Source organism: Sceloporus occidentalis, unplaced genomic scaffold (genome assembly GCF_023333645.1).
Source record: "Sceloporus occidentalis isolate IW3139 unplaced genomic scaffold, rSceOcc1.0.p SCAF_208, whole genome shotgun sequence".
NCBI lineage: Eukaryota > Metazoa > Chordata > Lepidosauria > Squamata > Phrynosomatidae > Sceloporus > Sceloporus occidentalis.
In genome coordinates this window covers 1152007-1176817 of record NW_028317188.1, presented here as the reverse complement: position 1 = coordinate 1176817, position 24811 = coordinate 1152007, and the positions used below count along the sequence as shown (strand labels likewise).

Here is a 24811-nt window from a genome sequence, read left to right as displayed (position 1 = left end):
TCTCTACACATAGAATTTTTAGGATTAACGATAACTTCTTTACAGACCACTCTATGCTACATAAGTTCTAAGATACATTTGATATAAACATTTGTTTCAGTCTTATAAAGAATGGATAGTTGGGATGATTTTGGCCTCCATCCAGTTTTCCCAGCTCCTCTCTATTATCTAGCCCTACAACAATTGAAGGGGCAACATCTTCAGAAAGGTCTCCTGTACACAGATGTTGTTCCTCTTTTGTCAAATGGGAAAAAAGAACTAACCCGGTGGCTAAAACACATGGAGGCCTGTGGTGGGAGGCCATAGTTGTCTACAGGTTTCTACATCACCTATGTTATAATTATTTTCGTTGCTTTAAACTTGCATAATGTGAGCCTCCTGTCTGCAGTAAATTTTATAATTTTGCTAACGCAGTGGAGTAAAGTCTATATTTTATTGAAGACAGGAGGTGAATATTGTCCCATCCTATTTACAAAATTGCTAACCATCCTGTATTTGCTTTTCTTTTTTCTTTTATTATATTAGGCTAATGATCCTGTTTCCAGTTTCATGACGCTTCAATGCTTTTTTGTGGTCTACTGATCTTAGTTTCTGGGTCCGTGAATATACAAAGAAAGAGGAATTTATAGTTATATGTGTTCCTGTATAGTGATTGGGGGATTGATTTCTTTAGTTTTACAAATGTAACTGTTTAATTCTTGTACTGCTGCTATGCTATGGGAATAGTAAAGAAAGATAAAGCGTAATATTCGCCTCCTGTCTTCAATAAAATCTTGACTTTACATCACGGTCATACAAACATATATGCAGTGCTGTTGTCAGCTTTCCACCCTGTCAGCCTGGACTATGCGATAATTATTTATTGTCATGTCTTCCTGCAGCCACTAGTGGCCACCCTTCCCTCTCAGGAGCACCCCTTTCTGATTACTTGGGACAGCAGAGCCCTGTTACCTGAGTTTAGCTCTGCACTTTTATACCTGCTCTGCCCTTGAGTCTGGGCCTTTGCATTGTTTGGCTTGGTTCCTGTTAGTGTGCTTGCAGCTAAAGCTCCGTGTGCTTCGTTCTGATCTCATGTGTATGACCTTTCTTTTATTTGCCAACCTGCCCCAGTTATGCACATCTGCCCCCAGGCTTGCTACTCTGCCCCCCAGATATGCCTTATACCCCGTTATATGCCACTCTGCCTCCCAGAAATGCCTTGTACCCTGCTATATGCCACTCTGCCTCCAGAAATGCCTTATACCCCCCCCATACGCCCCCCTGACTTACCAATGCATCCCTAGTCTTGTCCCCCGTGCTTCTGACTCCTTGGTGTCTAGTGGGGGCAACCAGTCTGTGTGATGTGCGTAGAAAAGCTCCGCTGCTCATTAGTTCCACCAGGCCTACTATGACTGAGCACTAGAAGGTCATGCCATGCCGGTGCTCCGTTATAGAAGCCCCAGCGGAAGTGACAGCAGAAGCTGAGGTTGTCTGTGCGCACATCGTGCAGACATCCATCGGCTGCCATAGAGGAGGAGCCAGGTCCCCTGCAGCGCTTCCCCTGCAGCGCTGCGGGCATCTGGATCGTAATCTTATAGCCAGACATCTATTTGAGGTCTGATTAGAAGATGACCTCAAATATAAGACGAAAAACCATGTCTTATAATCGAGCAAATATGGTATATCAATACATACAATTATAGGGCTCTTCATAATGTATGTTAGCATTTGCTATTATATGTAACTATTAGCAACTATTTTATCTTACATATTTTCTATGGGTATTGTTATTATCTCTTTATCCTGTATTAACCATCACTGCCTCATACCTTAAATACAACAAATGTCTTTTTTTCAACATGGCACTTAAATAGCACAACTGCATTATTAATGATCCTTTACTTATTACTTCACAAAGAGACCCCAGGGAATGTCAAGAAATGAAAAATGGTACAATAGGTTGTGTTGTTTAACACTCATAATGTCAAGTTTACATGCACAAACAACACAAACACAATTCTCTGGGGTTTATTCACTATACTGGAAGTTTGCAATGGAATTAAAGTGAAACGAAGCATTTCAATGTACTGCCATATATATTTATATATACATTATGGACTGCCAACCATGACAAGTGGAGCTGGGCTTGAGCACAACTCACAAGTAAGGAAGCAAAAAGCATAAGCAGTAAAGTGCCTCCTCTCTTTCCATCTTTTGGTCTGTGTGCATCTTGGTCAATCTTGACACACTCACTCATCTCTGCTCAGCAGCATTTCCAGCAATCATGTTTAGTGGGTCACATGGTGGGGACAGGGATAGAAGTAGTGAGGCAATTATAAAACACCATAAATACACATACATACATGCAGAAATATTTGCAATACATTTATTAACAACCTATGTGAAATATGCAGCAAAGTCTGTTTTAGACATACCATTTTAACTATATAATATGCATATAAGGACTTGCCTGAGCACACAGATTGTACCCACAGGACTTGTCCCAGCATCCAGATTACACCCACAATATTTTCCCAGTATTACCCAGTAATGGATAGACATGGATATTTATAGTGTTGATGGTGAATGATGGTGTTTGGTGTTGGAGAATGTTTGTGTATGTGTAATGGTATGGTGTTGGGTAGTGTATGTGTAATGGTATGGTGTTGTGTAGTGTATGTGTATGTGTAATGGTATGGTGTTGCGTAGTGTATGTGTAATGGTATGGTGTTGGGTAGTGTATGTGTAATGGTATGGTATTAGGTAGTGTATGTGTAATGGTATAGTGTTGGGTAGTGTATGTGTATGTGTAATGGTATGGTGTTGGGTAGTGTATGTGTAATGGTATGGTGTTGGGTAGTGTATGTGTATGTGTAATGGTATGTGTTGGGTAGTGTATGTGTAATGGTATGGTGTTGGGTAGTGTATGTGTAATGGTATGGTGTTGCGTAGTGTATGTGTAATGGTATGGTGTTGGGTAGTGTATGTGTAATGGTATGGTGTTGGGTAGTGTATGTGTAATGGTATGGTGTTGGGTAGTGTATGTGTAATGGTATGGTGTTGGGTAGTGTATGTGTAATGGTATGGTGTTGGAGAATGTTTGTGTATGTGTAATGGTATGGTGTTGGGTAGTGTATGTGTAATGGTATGGTGTTGGGTAGTGTATGTGTAATGGTATGGTGTTGGGTAGTGTATGTGTAATGGTATGGTGTTGGAGAATGTTTGTGTATGTGTAATGGTATGGTGTTGGGTAGTGTATGTGTATGGGTATGGTGTTGGGTAGTGTATGTGTAATGGTATGGTGTTGGGTAGTGTATGTGTAATGGTATGGTGTTGGTTAGTGTATGTGTAATGATATGGTGTTGGTTAGTGTATGTGTGCACAACGTCATGTCCTGGTTGCATGTTGCATTATATGACCCAATGCAATCCCCTTCTGTGAATGGGCCAACCTAGCTTGATTTGCAGCTGAAACTTAAAGGTACTTGGCCTTCATAATGTATAATTGAAATCAATGAAACTACAATGGCAGTGTCCCTTTAAATAATCCATAACGGCTAAAAGTAATACATGAAGTTTCATCTTTTATAATGAATAATAAAGCAGCAAGAATGTATTACCTAGAATGTAAGCTCGTTTGAGCAGGGCCCTCCTCACCTGTTGTCTCTGTTAGTCAATTTGTTATGTTACATACTACTTGTTATGTCCTGTCTACCCATTGTACAGCGTTATGGAATTTGATGGCGCTATATAAAACAATAAATAATAATAATAATTACCTGCAGAGGCTGTGCTATCAAATGTGTTTTTAGAAGAAGATACTGGGATAAAACTAGTTGTAAGGACATGATTAGCTATTGCTTGTTGTTCCAGTGATTTATTTTTGGAGTTGAGATGGATTTTTTCCCCTTTTTCAGGTACAGTTGTAAATCCCCTTTTTGGATCAACAGTGGGGATCTTTTTCTTTTTGGGATCTTCGACCTAAATAACTATGTTACTATCTTATTGCTTTGCAAAATAACTAAAATCTGGTACTGCTTTCTTTTTGTTGAATACAGTAGCAAATGAATTAATTAAACCACGCTACAGTTAAATCATTTCAATTCCACACGCCTTATGCAAGTGTCCAAATGGCTATATGTAATAACAACTGTATAGTAGTAGCAAGTGATTAGTAACTAGATAATGTTGTAGTTTTCTTGCAGCGTTGGGGTTGCAGCTTCCAAACAGGGAGCAAATCTATAAAAATGCTCAAGTCTGTAACCACTTATTATGATGACCAGCAAATATTTCCCATATTGCTGACCAGCACATGCACATTGTTTGCTTCTACTGACTTCCAGTCCAGACCAACACCAGAAAAGATCCAGTTGATGTCCATATACAGCTCCAAAATCTATATTGAAAATTGCAAATAAAACACTAAATAAAAAAAATGAAATAAAAATGACATCTAAGTCCTCTGATCTTTCCTATTACCACAATACACACTGATCTCACTGGTGTGTTGGGCTATAATGTGTGTGCTGAGGATGATGAGAGTTGCAGTAAAGTTTGCCGGGTTTCTAGTTTTGGCATTCTTTACAGGAAATAAAATCTGGTCATTCTATATTTTGGATTGAACAGCATTTATTAAGTGAGGAATAATAACAACATTAAAAAGAATACTACTTCTTTAAATCCCAAGCCTATGACTCTCTACCGATTACTGCTGTCTAGTATTTCTGTCTAAGCTATTTGCCTCCAGTAGTAAATACCGCCCGCCGCCCTCCAGCCCCAGCTAATGAGCTACTGGCTGCCCAGCCCATGTGTCTCAGCAACGACAGAGTTAATACAGTGGCACTCATGGCCCTGCCCACTCCCAGCCTGAGCCGCTGGTTCCTCTGTGACGTCACAATGACTCTGAACAGGAAATGCTGAGAGAATCCACAGAATAGGAACTAAAAGGACTGAGAATAATGTGCCAGTGAAAGAGAAGGTAAGACCGGCATGACGAATGGGGACAGCAAGAGGCCGGGGGTGTCATGTGTGTAACATGTATGTGCTGTGCAGCTGGCATGTGTCATCGCCCAGCAACCTGTCTGCCTCCTCCAGCATGCTAGAGAGTGCATGTTACAGGGGATTAGGATTTGGGGGATCCCTTCAGATGCACAGAGAATCATTTGGATCCCACATCTTGTGTTATTCTGGAGCTGTTACCTTATAGCTATTAATAGACAGAAAAGGTGACCCCTTATGTACAAAGACAGTCTGGCTTTACTATGTTCAGCATATACTGTATCATATGTGTAAAAACTCATTTATTCAATAAACCAGGTCCTGTGTCTTTAAATGCAGAGAGTGTATGTCTTTGGGTTACTTCTTAGAATAACAACTGTCTGTGCTGCTGCAGAACCTCTTTGAGAGGTGGGGGTTATTAAAGGCACAGGGTGCAGTTTAAGTAAACTATGTCAGTGGGATCATCAGATGTTACAGTGAGTCCCAGAGTGTTCATACATGGAGCTGACCCATGGTTATAAAGATCTGGTGACCCTGGAGCCTTCAGCACTTGTCATCTTATCACCCTTTATTTATATAGCGCCAATAATATACACAGCGCTTCTTATAGTCCATGCATTCAAAGGGTCCGACAAAACTAGAACTGACAGACAAACCGATACGTTAGGTAAAGAGGTTCCTCCTCGCAAGATCATATCATGTATTGTATATGTCCTGTTTGCCCATTGTACAACACTATGGAATATGATGGCGCTATGTAAAACAATAAACAATAATATATAGTTTAGAATACATAAGAACTCCCATGGTGGTCACAAGAGGGGAAGACTATATATTTATTTCTGTTGAGAACATTCATTAGGCTAATTGCACCTCAGGCCGGTCTGCCTATAATCTTATTAAACGGACAGATTTTAGTAAAAAGTTTGTAAATAAAACATCCCAAGATGCTAATCTGTGTACTTAAACAATTATTACTGTGTTTATCAAACATGGAAAATAATATTCCCTTTTTTTGTACAATCTTTAATTTTTTTGACACGCAACAGTCTATTAAGTATGTGTTTAGCAAAGAAAACTAAAGTGTTTAAAGTGTGTAAAATTAGATTAACACTTATATTTTATTGTTAAAATTTCACCATCATTTAAAAATAAAGTGTGTAGTACCACCTGCTGTTGGGTGTTCGTTGGATATAAATAAATAAACAGTGCTTCTGTACCAAATGTGAAATAAATCTTATTTAGTTAATATGCCCGATTTATATCATTATGTACAGGATATTGTAAGCACTTTCTTGAATTTACATGGTGCAATGGCAATCTAATCCTACATCCAATCAGTGTCATTCTTCTGTCAAATCTTTAAAACTAGATTTAAAGAATTATGAATAAATATGTTTATATATATATAGGCATCCAAATTGTTAGTAAATGTTTTATATTCATCAAAGTCGTTGCAACAGAACCTTAAAAGGTAAATTCTGGCTATTTAAGAAATAACATATCTGTGATGTTCCTTATTACCGTCATAAATATATTTTAGGGGAGGTTTCTCTTTTCTGTTTGATATTTCGGTTGGACGCGTCCCATCTTCGTAGTGTAAAACCGCCTGGAATATATAAAGTACTGTTTTCTAAAAATCAAATTTTTAAGTAAATGTGACATTTTAATTTAGATATTTAGTTTCTCTAATAGAAAGCCCCTTTATAACACAACAAAGCAAGATAAAGTCACTTACTGGTTGTGTTTGCCGTTCCTTGCGCTAAGAATGTTTGGAATGTTGCCTCCTCTCCAATAAATAAGTGAGTTTTCAATGCTTTGGCCACTTTAATTATAATATAAAATTATAATTGCCTGACGACATATGCAAGTGCGTTGGTCATATATTACTATGTTATATATACTTATTACTCATACCACTCAGCTTTCTTTTAATTTACCGTCAGAATAATTTTTTTACCTGGCTGTAATTCATATTTTTTTCCGTTTTAAATACACTGATTGAGTCAGTTTCATACATTGCGTCCCAAGTTATGCAAACAAAAAAAGCACATCTAGATTGTAAGCTTGTTTGCAGGGTCGTGTTTACCGCTTGTGTCCCAATTCTTATGCGATGCACTACCTTGTAAGGGCCGGTTTATGGATTGTACAGCGCTGCGGAATATGATGGCGCTATATAAATCAATAAATAATAATACATTTTCTTTTGTGCATTTATTGGTGGATATCAATTTAAGCGGGTCCCTGGTAATGTAATAATGTCAGTTAAAGTAATTGCACAATTAATTGTGAAATATCAAAGGGACTGAGCAGTTTTGAAAGTTGTGGTGGATTAAAAAAAACAACCAAACAAAAAAACCCTAAAAGTTGCGAAGAACATTAATATCGCCTTCGTATTGTAACAGGGCTGAATTGCTAGATCTCTAACTTTTTGTTCTTAGAAATACATCTGACAGGGATTGTGACTTATTTTACCGCAATGTCGCGTGTTTTTCATGTCCCACATGTAGTGCGCCTTAAAAAACAAACAAAAAAAATGCTATTTATCTAGCATTGCTTTTTATTAAATTTGACCTTTGTAACATTTTCTAGATAATCATACTTCCTGAAATGCTTCTGGTGTATTATGTGCTAATTTCACAAACAACCAGAAGTCACACCAAGCAGTGAAATTAGATTGAAGATATCCAATCCTAACCCAGAATAGGTAAAATAATAATATTCATTTGTGTTCCGAACTAAAAAAACAAAAACAGTTTCATTTTGGAGCTCCGTTCATTTCCTATAACTTTCATCAGTGTTGGTAACTATGGGAGTTGTATATAAATACATTATTTTGCAAAGTAGTTTTGTCGCCATAGTAACCAGTAGATTGGTTCCACGGATTGGGTCATTTCATTGGTTGTTCTGGCGATAAGACCACATTTCAACCTTCGCAATCAGAATCACTTTCCGTACTTGTGAGCTCAGATTCCTACTGTCTGGAAACGTGCTGTTGAGGGCCAAACAGTTTCCAGTTGTCATCTATTTTGTCCTTTCTCTATTGGAACAAAATAAAACCACATCAGTTCCTTTTTATTTATTTATTTTTTTAATTCTTTCACCACAATTTTCCAAGTACAGAACAGCAAAAGAAAAGCAAACAAAAGAAAAATTTAGCAATACAAGTATTAAATATCTTAGTTCCCGGGCAGCATAAGATTTCACATAATAACACAAATTGAAAAGTCATGCATGTATCCTTGTACGGTGTCTTTGCGTAATCTGTCTTATCAACTGCCACCTTAGCTGGTCGGATGTGCCATGCGTTCACTACTTCCTGTTTTTTTGGATGCTGTTGATCGCTGGCTATCTGGACCAGCAGCCATGGGTCGTAGTGGTGGCTGTGTCCATTTTTGTAATTTGGTAGTGGAAAAGTCATAAAAAAATAGCACTTTCTTCCTCTATTATATAAAGTACGATATATACTACTGATTTCCTATCCCTATAATGAGTTTATCCCCTTTTTTATTTTAGCATGCAGGCTACAGAGAGAGATGCGGCATCGCTGGGTGGCGGAAGCTGGTCGGAGGGAAGCCCCACCATGACGGAGTCGCGAGCTGAGTCTCCTCAAAGCACTGCCAAGTCACAGACCTTTGACCTGTTTAATTTAGTGGTTTCCTACAAGAGAATAGAAATGTATCTGGAACCCGTCAGGGATATCTGGGACGGAATCAGATACCTGTTGCGGTAACGTCATCACAAATTGTCCTCATACCTACATTTGTGTGTGTGGGGGGGGTGTTTGATCCTAGGATCCAATGGCTTCAGACACAGTAGACTGTCTACAATCTACTAACGTTCTACACATTATCGAATTCTAAAGATGATTTTTTTGCACAGGACTAGGTTAGCGTGCATTGGGGACAGATATATGTGTATTCTGAGCCCTGCGCATGTATGATGTGTGCTGTTGCTATATGACCGAAGTTGCTGCTCAGAAAGTTAGTGTTTTTAGTTGAAGCCCTGCACAGTTTTCTTTACTGAACCTGGGGCGTTGGGAGTTCTACTGAGCATGTGCAAGGAGCATACCATGGTATACTTCCTGCGAGCAGGAGAGACAACCGAGGGAGGAGTTATATGACACACAAGAACGCCAATAACTAAGGAATGCCTGCACCTGTTTGCATGCACTAAAATACACTAGAATCCATGCAAAGGACTTTAAGGACTATGGCATCGTATGGATTGTGTTTACGACATTTCTGAGATATTCCTAAACCTTTAGGAAATTAGAATATCCCGAGATTTATCTAAAATCTTTTTTCTAGAGGGTTGCATAGCATTTAATCTACAAAGGTTTTCAGGTATTCCCAGACTTTTTTCTTATGGATACTTGCCAAGATATTTAATTAACTTGACACTTTATCGATTATCAGGTAAAGTAGGCACTTTGAATTGTAGTCAAAGAACACATAGAGAGAGATTTATCGGCTGCCAACCCTCGGCCAGGGCAAAGCGTTCTCTTATTTCACTGCCATATTTTTAGGGGGACCTCTGTCTTTTGCGAAACGTGCGCCCTGGCATAGGATGCTGGTAAAAACCAAATGCCCCTTTAAATGCCGACATGCTTTTGCGTATAATACTTTGCGTTATTATAAATGCCTGGCGGAAACTCTCTCCAGCATTGCGGAAACGCGCTTTCTTAATTTACGTGAAGGAATTAATTTTCTGTTTTTTTTATTTCCATAGATGGCAGATGCCCATCTGTTCTTTTTTAACGTGTTTTACACTAAATATTTTGCTGCTAACTCTAAACGAAGGTAAGATCGCAGTTGTGGAATTGTTTCATTGTACTTTATAAAAGATACTGTATAGTTTTGCTTAAAAAGAGATTGGAACACATATATATATATATATATATATATATATATAATTTACATTGTAATGTATGCTATGGAAAAATCTCAATAAAGATTATATATAATATAATATATTATATATAGATATAACTTTTGCTAACATTTGGATAGAACAGCCTGTAAAGATAAATATTTCTTCGGTTCCTGCAGTGGACATTGGCCAGAAGGTAAACCATGAAGTATAATGCAAATGTTACAACTATGTTCATGCTATACACTTTGTTTGCAGACTAGAAATAAGGTCTTTTGTGTCGTGCGAAGGTACAGATGGGGTGTATGTTTAACCTCACCGAGCAAACAGTATTAACAAAAGACGTGTGCCTTGCCAAGGGCTGGATCGCTAGTGCAAGCGACCTGTGTCACAGTTGACAGGTGTGCGGCCGCACATGACCGCCGTGCCTTTGTTTAGAAGTGACAGTAAGGAGCTTGAGTAGAGTGAATGGACAGACGTCCACCATCTATTACTGCGGTTATCTGGCTGCATAACAGGAATTAATCACCGATCTTTAATGTGTGTGTTGGTGAGCAAGTAAACTTGGACATTTCTGATCTGGTCTTATAGAGGGGATGTCTTCTGAAATAAATATGGTGATCACTTACCTTTAGAAGATGAAGTAAAGAGTTACTAATAGAGATTGTACAACACAGTCCTTAATAGTGCACTTTGGGTCACTTATTGATTAACCCTTGACTTCTCTTGTAGTTGCGTGGTTCACTGTGTTCGCTCTTCTCATCTCAATTCCTGCGCTAATTGGATATCTGCAAGAGATGTCGCAAATACATCTCCCCGAACCTGCGCTCGCTCGGAGAAAATATTACAGCATCCGGCGTGAGGAGCTGCAGAAAGTCAAGCTTTCCCGTCAGGAGGCTGTGACGGAGTTCCGGAGCTTGTAAGTGTTGGCAAATCATTAAATAAGTCGATTTTGTGACTGTCGGGGTTCTGTGCGGCCCGTTACCTTGTTTGTGCAATGTGAGGCTATAAGAAAAAAATAGCAGCTCTGTTGTCTTTTGTGTTCGGCAGCTTGGTTCACCTCGATGGCATGTTGCACATGATCTGTGGCAGCTGTGAGCAAATTTACCAAGTCCTGTACTGGCAGAATCCTTCCACGTCTGTGCGGTAAGTAAGCAAACCAGTGAAAAGAATGCAACGGGGCTCTCTTCCTCAAACATACACACAAGCAGTGCGTAAACACTTAGGAGAAGCCTAGATTTGTACTGAATATACAATAAATAATAATAATATATCCCCAGGGTAATGCCCTGTAAGTACTGATAAAGAAGGTTATGATACAAACTTTGGCTATTCAATTTTTTTCCCTACACGTGGTAATCCAATGGTGCTGCGTTCCTAGACATCTGCAACATTCTGTCTTTTTTCACTTTTTTCTACGCTAATGCATGGTTTTCATACAAGTGATGTTTATATTTTTGGTAATACTTTTTTTTTATAGGAACAGTTGTTATTTTGTAACATTAATGTAAATTGGTATTGAAGCTCCCCCTACACCCTCTCTGCCCGTTGCAGCCTGTCTATGAGACACTGCGGAGCTACACTTTTGAGGTCTCCCAGGCTAGTGTGCAGGTCGCATGATAGAACACATCTTTGTCTGCCGCTGCTGCATAAGAGATTGATTGGCTTACTGCCTATAGATCAGGAGTAATGGCGCTCAGCAAGACTGCCGTTGCAAAACTACAGTGTGAATGCCTGATCACGCATCAGAGAGAAGAAACCCAAGAAGGTCTGTCCAAACCCTACTGGGATATCTGATGGCTTCCCCTGCTGGCTAATCACAAACAATGCAATCAGCCGTGCGGGGATATGGAGCCCTGCTTGCTGATCACAGTGTGATCAGCACAAAATGAACTATAAATAAAAAGAAAAAAAAGTTTATGAGGAGGCCAGTGATACCACTGTGACATCACAGGCATCCAAAAGGGGTATGGCTGTAATAAGGGGATGCTGCCAAAAATAAATTGAGTCATTGTTCAGCAGTGGCATCTACCATGTAGAAGAAATCTTTAGCAAAATCACTAATTTAAAAAAAAAATATTTTAGTATAGTTTTTATTTTATTTTTTTACGTATTAACACAAATAATTAGTATCTTTACGATGTCAATTTTTTGGGTACATCAAATATGGAAAAAGGAAAATCCTTGTTTAAAAAACCCCTCAGGACCAAATGATATGAAAGTCACTGGTTAGGTAGTAGAATGGCCCAGTCTTAATCACCCAGATGGGCACTCTTTCTAATGAAAGTCTATGGAGGACCAAAGTCAAACAAACTGCTCCATCTTCTTGAACTTGTACTTTGCCGCTGTAATGTCTAGATTATTTCTATATGGGTTCCAAAAATAAAGAATGCACCCTCTTGTCAGCCCCATTGGCTGCTGTTCTGTTTTCAATAACTCAGCACCTACTTTCTGGATGATAACAGTTGACATGGGTAGAAAGCGGATTGTATGGAATGCCTGAGTTGTACTAAGGCTCCTGATGCTTGTCTCTTGGTTTTCATGCCTCTCATGTCCCCATAAAGAAGTTCATAATGTGTTTTCTTGCTTCCCTCAGGTTTTATGGGTTCATGCTGGGCTCGATTTGCATTCTTTATCTGTTGCCCGTGTGCTGGGTTCTGGCCATTATCAACAGCACCTTGTTCATGAGGAACGCTGACTTTTACAGAGGTAAGCAGAGCCCTTCTCTATGCTCTATCATTATGATATTCATTCTTTTTTTTCTTTTTAATAAGACTGGATGCCTATGTTTTTATATTAAAATAACTGAATTAATCACATGAAAACAAAATGAATTGAGGTTGGAAATAAACCATCTTGAATACCAGGTGAACGGTACTCCTTGAATAATAACATTTTAACTAAATGTCAAATTGTACTAAAGTTCCAAAAAATAGTAACAAAAACATGTAGTTGCCAAACATATCCAGTAGAGGTAGCTTAGCATAGAAGCTGTCCAGTGCACGTTTCAGGCTGCATACCTATGTTATTTGGTACGGTGCCACTAGGTGGCAGTGTGCTTCCTATCGAACGTGTATGCTTTGTCTCCTAATCATTGTAGATTGTTATGTATTTTGATCACAGTAAGATTAATTCTTTATTATTTTTCACTATCTGGATAAATCACATTCATTATTATGTTGGGTATTGTTGAACTTCACTGTACTTATTTAAATATATAATAACTGAATTAGTAGTTACATGATTATACGAACTTTTGGCTTGTCTCCTTCCCATTTGCTGATATTTTAAGTAAAATATTGTGAAACTGATTGGATAAACCATTTCCCAAACCAAGGAGTCATTTAAGGAAATAAAATGTATATGTATGCAGGCAGTGCCCCCCCCCCCCCCCCCATAGCCAAACAGTTACTAAATAATGACATGACTGTAGGGACAAATTAGGAAGCTGTCAAGGGAGATGACTGGTAGTGAGTATATCATATGCATAGAGATGTCTTTGGATATCTCCTGCACGCTATGTAGCTGGGAGAGGTGGGGATATAATGGCTGAAGTGTCCTATTAAGAAGTTCCTCCTGCTTTGCAGGCTCAGTTGGCTCAGTTGCCTAGTTGCCTAGTTCAGTTGGTGAGTTGACTTTCTAGAAATCACACTGAATTAACAACAATGCAGTATACGGGACCAGTCTCCCCTTGCATGAGGTGGTCACAGGGATTGCTTCTTCAAAATGGATATTGATGTTAATGAGCAATTCTCCTGGTTTGGTCCCTTTAACTAAACACCTAAGCACTGTGGGTGCTACCTGTGTGCAATATATCTTGCATCCTTGACCTGCCTGGTATATGGTTGTTATACACACAAAATCCACTAGATGGCAGCAGTGTCACTCTTAATTTTAACCTGCACATGCCCCATTTAGCTGTTGCTGGAACATAATGTAAGAACCCAGAAATGCCATCCTTGGTCTGCATATGAAGGTGTTATTTGCTTATCACGCAACGGAAAAAGGACTGGATGGTGCATTGTACTCTGTTCATCGCTTTATTTCAACAGTTGAAATAAATCCATGCCAGGGAGCTAAAGTCTGAAGTCAGGCTGATCTGATGATCTGTTCGAATCGGCTGATTAGTTGATTAGCAGATTCATATCCTGTAAATGCATTAGGACCAATAATGATCTGCTTCATCATTAATAAATCATAACACACGGGGGTTTGCTTGTAGGAGAGACTGTTTGCTGACTTCTTTGTGTGATATAAAAACTGGCAGTTTCTCCAGCAAGAAGGGCAGAACTGGCCCTGCACATTGAGATTGGCCCTTACATAGTTAAAGGGATGGTCACGCTGCGCATGGACGGTGGGGTCTCATTAGACCCCTGTAACTCTCGCAGAAATCACTGCTGAAGCTTAATGATCATTTAAACGGAAGGCTCTACTGTCTTATGCTTTTAATGGCTGGGGTGTCACTGGAGCTCTTCTGCAGACCCACAGCTATAAACCTCATCATGTAAATTATAAGCAAAATAAGTGGGTTGAAGACAGGTTTCAGATTAAACTGAATCAATGTGCTATATAAATGATTCATTGGCGTGAGCAGCTCTTATGTTTTTGAACCTGAACAGCGATGTTGCAGAGAACTCAGAGATTTTTTGTCCGTTCTCTAGTTCTTGTGTCATATGCACCGTTTAGGTTGTAGATTCGCCTTTTAAAGGGTTAAACGTTCTTCACCAGCTCTGCTCTGACTGGGAAACGTCCTCTTGCTTGTTCATTAACACTGAGCTGTTGAAATATCTGCTGATCACATCATAGATGGTTTATTTACCGCCCCCCCCCTCCCAATCCAGAACCGATGCCATGTCCCTAAATCTCGTTAAACATCCGAGCGTCCGTTTTGCTCGACCAAAACCTGGAAGCTGACAATTCCCTGCAGCCCTTCGTGTGTCTTTCCTCCTTCATGTTTTTCAAACTGCGGACTTTCCAAGCAAGAAGTGAAGACAGATGTTTGAGTTTGGATGCCGGGACATAAATTTCAGAGCTTTTACTTCTGGCTTTGGGTCGTCCTTTGGACAGATACTGTTGTGTCTAATGTCGAAAAAAGCAGGACGCCTCTTACAAAGCTACTGTGAGGTCTGAACGGCGCTCAGACAGAGAATTTGGTTTTGGTTTCAGTGTTCCACGGATGATGAATCCAAGTGTCAGTGTGCGTCTGTAGACAATAATGGTGTTCATATGTATGTGTTAATAACAGCGGGGGCTGCGCATGGTTTCCATCTGGCGAGCACTGTTAATAGCCGACGGTGCCTTGTGCATTTTGTCCAAGTGTCATTTTCAATGCACGCAGAAACATTATGGATGGAATGGATCATGGGCAATTACGTTTAGTGTGAACATTTGTGTCTTACAACATTTCCTCGTCTGAACCTGGTGAGACACCAGATGCCGTGAGGCTGAGTGCGGGAACTCGAGTGACTTTTATCCTGTTGTGTCGGTGGAATCGTTTAGACCATTACGGCATTTCTTGGTTGCGTGTAAAATATGTGAACGACCAGCTCATATAAATGGTGGAGCATTACCTGACAAAGGAGTATTGAGGATTCAATGTAAGGCTGCTTATCTTTAGATTTTCATAGAATCCCCTTGTCTGTGAATGTCAGCTTTCAAGTCAAAAGACAGAACTTTGATGTGTGTGTGTGTGTGTGTGTGTGTGTAATTTGTGTATACATAAAATATAGAAACATAGAAAGTGACAGCAGATAGGAGCCATTCGGCCCATCTAGTCTGCCCAACCAGTAGAATATACACTACTTTTCAAAGGTTTGTTGTCACTTAGCTGTTTTCATGGAAAACAAGGATATTTCTAGGTGTAACATAATTACCAAAGGGTTTTCTAACGATCGATTAACCTTTTAAACTTAAACTTGGATTAGCAAAGACAACGTGCCATTGGAACCCAGGAGTGATGGGAGTGATAAAGGGCCATTGGAACACAGGAGTGATGGGAGTGATAAAAGCCCATTGGAACCCAGGAGTGATGGGAGTGATAAAAGGCCATTGGAAAATGGGAGTGATCTTCCATTAAAATCAGCCGTTTCCAGCTACAATTGTCATTTACAACATTAACCCCATCTGCGCTGGACTTCTGATCCATTTTATGTTATGTTAATGGGTAAAATCTGCGTTTTATTCAAAAACAAGGAAATTTCTGAGTGACCCCAAACTTTTGAATGATAGTGTATGTAGTAGTCATGGAGAAATATATACCTGGGTGCAAACTTCAACCAAGCAAAAATATACAGAACAGTAGGGTACCTTTCCCATGGATACATTTTGTAGTTCAGTACATTAAATAAACCCATGTAATGGTGTTACAAATTTAAAAACAATGGATGTATTATAAACCTATCTTCTGTTTATAATTCTGCTGGCGGACAAGATCTCATTAACCATTACTTTGATGCCAAAAGTACATCCCATAGTTAGGGTTTATAGGTGCTTTGAAGGTGACACTTCCCCAACACCTCGGAGTCATTATGTATTATAAAGACTTTGCATTCTAAAAAATAAAAATCATAAAACTTATGTACATCACGAAGACCACTTGACTCAATCAGCAACAATATAATAAGAATAATAATGAATAATAATAATAATAATCGTAATAAAGCAGTGCAGTAACTGAGCCAGGAGGAATAATGGTGCAGAACTTGAGAGCAGAATGTTTAAGTGGTGCTTTCAAGCAGGTGTCTAACGCTTGTTGCTTATTTCTACCTGTAAATAACATTACAACTGATGTTACATTGGGAGTTGACCCCAAAACACGTTGCCTGTGAACTCTCTGGGTTTGACCCGGGTGAAGCGCTGCCTGTCTGGGTCTCCGGGTCAGATTCCTCTTTCTCCGGGGAGAGCAGCGGCATTTGGCTCGCTCCCTGCCACTTCCCCTCTTACTCCCTGTCCGTTAAAGGTTCTCCCCTCCGTGTACAGTTAGCGCCGTGTCTATGCATGCTAGACGAGGGCGAGCTCTGCGTAACCTATCATGAGAAGCTTCTCGGTATGCAACAAGCCCAAGGGGTTAATCCATCTGCAACGGCTTCATACTTACACTGAGCTTTATACGCCTTGGCTGTGCGCCGTATAGAAAAGGACTGAGAAAATAAGTGGTGAATATACCTTGAAACTTCTGAATGAGCTCACCCTGAGATCCTTCATGTATTAACCCTTTAGTGGTGCTCCACACAGTTTATATTAAGTGGAAACCAAAAAAAAAAATAAACGATACAGAGAACACTTACTTGTCAGAATGTTAAAGAAATTCTGCATTTACTCACCTGTGGTCAAACAGGGATTGCTGGTATACCTACGTCATAAGGCAGCCGCTGTCCTTAAAGTGCCAGGGCCGCCTCGGCAAAGCCAGTCCGACCCGGCTCAGATATCATTACCTCGGAATAGGATATGAATGAACCCGCTCTAGACCGGATGACTGAGATGAGCGGACTCGATGGGCCGAAGGGTTCTGGTCAAATTCTATGTTTCTATCAGTAGATATTTTTTAATTAGGACCGTAATTAATGATTTGCTAGCGCACGGGGTCCCATAACGATAGAACCACGTAGAACACGTACTGCGTTTGACGGATTTTCTTAATGACTACCAGGCTTTTTTTTTTTTAAGATGGAAAAAGAAAAAAAACGAGAGCGACCCAGAGAATGAAACTTGAGAGCCACAATTTCAAGGAGTTCAGATTTTCTAATTTTATGGCAGCCGTTAGCGCAGGTAATTGCGGGCGCTGCTCCTTAATTGGTCCCCACCTGAACCGCTCGCTTTGATAACCGAATTTGATCCTCGAAGGGAAATGAACTCTAAAGCCGACAGAAGGTGGGATTTGGGGGCGCGATCTATCATACGGGGTTGATAAGGCCAAATACGAGGATATTTGGAAGACTGAGTCATGTTTACCTTTGCACGAGTTTAGAAGAAAGATAAGGATTTAAGGAATTTTGCAGTAACGTTTGCCAGTGGTTAATGATTGTTGGCACCGCTGTGAGTTGGATTTATACCAGGGATACATTAGGAGAAAAAAAATCTTCATTTTCTTCCCAAAACTGAATCATTCAAAAGTTTTTTGTTTGGTTTTGCTAAGTGTTTTTATTCTAGTTTTAAATTTGACCTTTTACGATGTCACACTTGGGACTGTTAGAACGGCTGGTTGCTTGTTGCATAAAATAAACTTTTTTTTTTTCTGGAATTTAGGATTTGTTTTCGTGGGGTAAAAATACTAAAAAATTGCTTAAAAAGTCAAACAAAGTCATACAAAAAAAAAAAAAGCTTTTAAAAGTGTGGCTTGCCCTAAAATGAATGCATGCGCATGAGCACTGTGGACGACAGATGCTGGGGGGAAGAAAAAGAATGCAATGCATGTTTGATGGAAGTTATAGTCTGCTGCAACTGCCCCCGAAACATAACTCCCATTAGGCTTAGCCAATGCTTATCTCAGTACTAGGTGGCTTTTATCAGGCAGCTACTAGACAGACTGGAAAAAAATGCCCCAGAGCTGCCGGGCAGAATGTGTTAACGATCCCAGGTACACTCTAAGGATTGCCAACCCCTGCAAGTAATTTTTGATGACAACAAAAGTTTTTTTGCCGACCGTCAATGTGTGATAAAAGTGAACAATAATCGTTAACGTTATCTCCTGCCTCGTCTAGTTGTAGCAGAATATAAAGCATCTTTACAACAGAGAAGCGGCCCAGAAAACGATCCCTTAAAACCGTTACAAGATCCTCAAGAGGTAGACAGCGGCACCATATCAGATCGCACGCCTACACCTGTTCCAACAAGCCCCGAGGTATGTGTCGCCCAAAGGGCTCCACGAAAAATGCTGCTCTATATAGGGTAACAATGTAATATTAGGTTTATTAGCACGCCTATGGTTTTTCATACGTCCCCCAATTAAGGGTGGATTGACTTGGGGAAAGGGCCAGGTGCCGCTCACCTCAACTGGGACCGAGTCTGCCCCGACACGGAGTATTTGGCAACGATGCCTGTAGAGTTCCCGTGTATTTATCCCTATAACCTTTATAAAGAGTCATTGTTTGTCTATTTTTATATATTTTAAATAAACTATTGTTTTGCGTGGCCATTTTCGTAGATGTCCGTTTTAAGCAGTTGTCTCCTTCCACTTCTTTCTTTTCTTTAAAGCCAATTTATAAGTCGAACGCTATGCCGTTTTGAGATAATGGGGCATTTGCGTTTTATGTAAGTGGTCGGAAAGATAAGAACCTGCGGCGTCTCGGCTTTATAAAATACAACAATCTGATAAATTCCGCCAATGTGCCTTTCCCTTTCCAGCAATGTTCTTGTAAATCCAAGTAATTGGAGAATAATCACGCAAAGAAAGAATTTGCTTTGAAATAACTTAAAAGGTTATCAGGCCAGCAGATCACTTTCTTTTACATCTACTTTCCACGTAGAAATCTACTGTGCGCCTTATGAATTCTATGCGATGTCTGATTTATTAATGATCCCAGGACAATGCGCAAGTCCAATTGCTCTACCCAGGCACCAGGGTTACTTCCCATCTGGTAACTTGGAGGGAACTCTTTGGATCCCACCGTTTTTCGTTTCTATTCTTGCATTAAATTTGGATGGAATCTGTTAAATCACTCGCTGCCTGGCAGAGTTTTATTCTTTTGTCCACGTTTGGCCGTCTGCCCAGCCGTCCTTTTGTGGGCTGAAATATTTCTTTTGTTTATTTTTATAATGAACGTGTTTTCGGAAAAGTATTCCGACCCCTCACTTCCCCCTGAATATTTCATTCCCATCAGGTATTTGTTTCCTGGCTTTTTTTTCTCCCAATCTTAAAATCATTTTTAATAAGTTTTTTACTTTTTTCTCTCTCCTCCTTCATTTTCTGTCTCCTCAGTTTCCCTCCTGCTTGGACAGCCCAGAGTTTGCAAGCCATAAACTGGTAGGATTTCGTGAAGAAATGTCCCAATTTCTGTTGAAAGCATTAAAAAAACTCTTGGTTCCAGCAGTGCTGGAAAAAGTTACACCTTTTACTTACAAGGACGAGGCAAAAAGAGCCACGATAGGGCAAATATTGGCTCCCTATAAGAGGACCTCTTATTGATCTAGGCCCCAGCTCGCCGAAATAACTGCTGACATTTCCATAAATAAATATATTTAAATATATTTTCCCTTTGAGAATCCCATTTATATCTCCTGGAAGCACAGTCTGCAATATTTTCTTTTTTCTTTTTCTCCTATTTTTCTTTTTCCATTCTCTTTTTCTTTTCTCATCAGTGTCTGGAGAGCGGGATAGATATGAATGCATCCCATACAATTAAGAAGTAGACTTTATTTGGAATATTTATTTTATTTGTCCATGCGTTTTAAAAAGTCATGACTTTTTAACTCGTGAATAAAATTATATATATATACGTCTCTAAGCCACATGTAAATAAATTGTTGAGAAGGGGATCGCTTGTTTTCAGTGAACGGACACACTGGGTTCGAGGGAAGCAGGGAAAATGTGTAAAAAAAAAAAAAATAAAAATAAAAAAAATGCAATTTAATTCTTAATAAATCTGGCTTCATTGAAGGCAGCACTTTTTGTTTGTTTTGCTGATATTGTTAATTTTTAACTTTAATTCAACATTGCGTTTTAAAATTAGACACGTCACTATTGATTTTTCTGTACTGAGAATGAGTTTTCTGCGCTTTATTTGTGAGTGTTCAGGCTGGCCGGCCTTTTTAAATTGATTCATTTGATGTATCCCGTGTTATCCGGTTGTATTATTATTAGTTGAGCTCAGTGCTGCAGTACTCTAGGGTGTTTAGATAAGGGGTATCGCGACATTTGTCTCCCGGACACTTGGGAAATATGGTACCCTGTCTTTTTGGGGTTAATTAAAATTAGCAAATTAGCTGGACTTTGATATTCTGTTTAAAACACGTCTCTAAGGGATCTGTTCTGGACCCTACAGCTCAGAAAACTTACCAGGTCTTCCAGACGTCTCCTTTTCTTTTTGCTGCCCTAAAATCTCTTTTTATAGAACAAAGCCTTTCCTTGCTGTCTCCAAAAATAATGATATATTTTTTTTTTTGTGGGAATTTGAATGCTGATCTTTTTTTTGTGTATGCTTGGTAATTGTAGATAAATTCAACCTAAACTGGATATTTTGTGTTTTCCAGGACCTCTCGCCTGGGAGTGTAGAAGAGGCAGAGGAAGCAGAGCCTGATGAAGAATTTAAAGACGCTATTGAGGTGAGTAAGTCTTCATGAATGACAATTGGAGGGTTAATTTTAATACCGTGGGTGCCAACGTGGTATGAAGCCACCATTCAAGGATGAAATCAGTGTATCTTCACCTGCGGACTTGGAAGAGTGGTGAATATTTCTGGTCGTGGAGACCTCTTGCTATCTGGCGTTCAACCATTTGTTTAAATAAATCCAGCCTTACATTTTAACAATGTTCTAACAATAGTCTTATAGATAGACATTTAAGCTCAACTCTGTAAGCATTATGAAGCCATTGAATCCCAAATCCCATTTCCCTTGAAATTTAGATGCGCGTGCTCTTTCATTATTGAATAATTTGTTCTTCACCTTTTGAGTTAATATTTTGCCTATTGCTGTAGCTAAACTTCATTGGAAACACTTGAACTTTCTTTGTATGACTCCTAGATTTCCCCTGCAGTAGGGTAATCTGAGGAATACCCCGACGCAGCTTGTATAGGTCCACGTTTCAATTTCAAATAAAAGCAACAGGCGTTCATACACTTGTCTATAAATACTGTTTTATGTGTAATATCCTTTTTTATGGTTTGGTATTTGGGGTTTGTCTGTGCTCCTACCTGAGGTTGCCATCATCCAAATTCACTTGGCCATTACCATTTTTTTTTCTTATCTTAATTGTGTCCTTTTCTCTACATGCTGCTTGAGAAAGGATCAACAACCGATGACATTGGTGAGTGCAGACAAACCACCCTGAAACATGTATAGGGTAATTGGTTATGGTGTGCGTAGTAACGGGAAATGCAGATCACACAATGTAAGCGTGTTTTATGCTTTTTAATATTTCACATGCAATTAACATGTTTATCTTGTGCCAAAAGACAAACTGTCACAAACATTGAATATCATGAAATCTAACGGAGGCCTTTCTCTGAAAGAAAAAGTGTATTGGCAATTGTGAAAAAAGTTGTGTTTTTTAGTTTTTGAGAATACAGCACAATTTTGTGTAAAACATACACGCGTGTAGACTTGGTAAGTTGTTATATTTTGGTGACTATAGACATAGGTATGGTTTAAATATATAGTCGTATTTTGATTTCTTGATTATAATATTAAATATAACAAAGCAAGGAATCCGCAAACACCCATAGGATACATACCGCAAGTGCTGAGACCGGAATGCAACTTATAGCCCTCTTTGGAGACCATTAATGAGTATCTGTGTGGTGAGAGGAGTTCTTTATGTCACGTCTGGTCCGGACCTGTATGTATTTTTTGCGGTTAACAGAAGTTTGTGTCTTTTATTAGGAGGATGACGATGTGTCCCAGTGTGCTGTGGAATACGACCTAAACCTCCAGGACAATGGATTTCTCAGTAAAAACGAGGCCATCAAAAGCAAAGTGTCTAAGCTTACGGAGAAGCTTCGCAAGCGATATCCCACCAATAACTTGGGTATGTCAAATTATTTGTAATTCCAAGCAAACATTGATTTAGAATAAAGTGGGAAAAAAAAATAAAAAATTTTGTGCTTGTTGGTACAAGAAGAACATAAGGAGCCACTGGTTTTCAAACCAGTTCTCGAGCATCTACGGGGTTATATCAGTGTAAACAGTGGTAACTCCTATGAGCAGAAGCACAGATGGTTGTTGAGGAGCCACATGAGCCAGCGCAACCCTCTTAACATATCTGGTCTCTTGAATAACTTTTTGGGTTCATTTATGAAAACTGTATTATCACAGAGCATTTCAAGAAACATAGAAGCAGGTAATAACCGTTTGACCAGTCTAACCGGCTGACTGTATCACTGCTTGAGCGCGAGCTCCATGGTGGAGCTTCAAAGTTGGTTCCATTACAATGTGTTACAGACAGGGTGATGAATGTACGTGGCTGTGGATTGGGATTGACACAAGATCACCTCAATGATCAGAAGCCGCCTGCTAGGCTATTTTGGTTTCTATCTGTAGCGAGTTATGCCTCCTATCTTTGTGTTCTTAAATTGCCGTAAAACCTATGCTTGGAGCAGACTCGGTTTTTCTACCGTAATTAAACTCAGCTCCGTTCACGTGGCCCGAATTGTGTAAGGTAACCCTAGATTGAGTGGAACTAAGTGTTTTTGGTCTTTAGACTTTGAGTTTGCGAACAACTGTACCTTTGTTTAATAGAAAAGGATTTGTTCTGCTCTGTTACCGCAGTGTACAATACAGTTGCCAGAACGCGAGTACACGGGACGTACATACTTGCTATCTCTGGAGATATGAACTGTTAAGCTACGGGGCCACGCGAGTTAAGCAATGCAATCACAGACAAACATTCTCTTATTTCTGATCCGCCGTGGACTTTGATTTAAGTTTGGGCTTAAAGCTTCTAACTGGAAACATGAGACATTTAGTGTGCCTTTTTCACGTTAGTTGGAGAAAGAATGTAAAATAAACATGGAGTAAGCCGGCTTTACCAACGTTTTAATTGAGAGCAGCATGCGTCTTAATTTAACCCCTGCTGCTAATGCTTGTGTAGAATGCGTATCAGTAGATACATTGCCAACTTGTTTAAAACCAGCCTGTCTCTTTTCCTAAATCCTAAACTTTTATATTTGCATTTATGTTCAATAGACACGTAATGATTACAATAACCTATATATAGGTCTGAAAACCCATTATATATATATATATATATATATATATATATATATATATATCTCTATCATGGGAACAGTCATTGTGTTAACTTCCTTTTGTTTGGGTCCATATGATTGTTAAGCTGCTGATTGACGTTGATTGGATTAGGTAGTCTTTAAGGGTGGTTAAGGAGAAGAGAGAGAGCCTCCGCATGGGCAAGTGATTAGATAATGCTGGCCCTGCCACCGGCGGCTGACAATATCCGCTTCTTTGTGGTTAGCGTTTAAATTAACCAGCACCAAAACTTTGTTGATTTGTTGACATTTTCAATGCTTCAGCAGTCATTTATTATTAATTAATTCTTTAATTTTTTTGGAAAACATTTTAACCCACCTACTTAAGAAATCAAAATGCATTTTTTTAACAGTTTAATGCACATTTTAAATGTTCTTTTTCTTGGTTTTTCTGGATTTTTAAGTAGCAGCAATAAGTGATAGAAGTACAGCGTGTCTGGCTGCACCGTCTTACTCGGCTCACATCCCATTGTTGAGATTATAAAAGTATAAGCCCGCTTTAGCGACATATGTGGAGACTCTAAATGTCTTGCCCAGAGCTCTCAGTTTCACAGCCAACAACCGGCCCTGGTGGGGAGCAGCGTTTGACATTTCAAACGGCCGAAGAGACTATCGGGCAGGGCTCTATCCAAACTTTATACTCGCTGTTGTGATGGTTACTTCAGAGAAATATTATTTATTTTACTTACACATTTATATTATGAACACATTTTCTGTTTGTTTGCATCATTTTTGTGTTAGGGCTGTAGGATACTATTATGGATTCATGTTCACTATACGCTTTGGGCTCAAGATGATTTTGGGTCTAAAAGAGGGAGAAATAGGAGGATTGCTGCCACTCATTCTGTCATGCCCATTCCTTACCCCATTCAAATTCAATTCAAGAACGGTCCATTTGATAGCGGTTTGGCAAGTGCGTTGCCTAGACCTTTTACATGTGCGAGTTTGTCATGTTTTACATTCCAACATCTATTTAAAGAGACACTTTAATGCATATGATAGCCGAGTGGTCCCACTTGCCCCTTTCCCACCCCCCAACCCAGC

At 39.4% G+C, this 24811-nt stretch overlaps 1 protein-coding gene across 1 annotated transcript in view; it reads left to right on the top strand.

The window, feature by feature from the left end:
• Nucleotides 1–8493: 8493 nt before the first annotated feature.
• The window catches only part of LOC149277635 (protrudin-like), a 34931-nt gene continuing 18613 nt past the window's right edge, over nucleotides 8494–24811 (top strand). The window contains exons 1-8 of the mRNA XM_089502647.1: nucleotides 8494–8705; nucleotides 9708–9778; nucleotides 10581–10767; nucleotides 10899–10994; nucleotides 12445–12557; nucleotides 18548–18687; nucleotides 21036–21107; nucleotides 22386–22530. Of these exons, the coding sequence (XP_089358773.1) occupies nucleotides 8494–8705; nucleotides 9708–9778; nucleotides 10581–10767; nucleotides 10899–10994; nucleotides 12445–12557; nucleotides 18548–18687; nucleotides 21036–21107; nucleotides 22386–22530 (1036 nt within the window). The remainder of the gene's footprint in view (nucleotides 8706–9707; nucleotides 9779–10580; nucleotides 10768–10898; nucleotides 10995–12444; nucleotides 12558–18547; nucleotides 18688–21035; nucleotides 21108–22385; nucleotides 22531–24811) is intronic.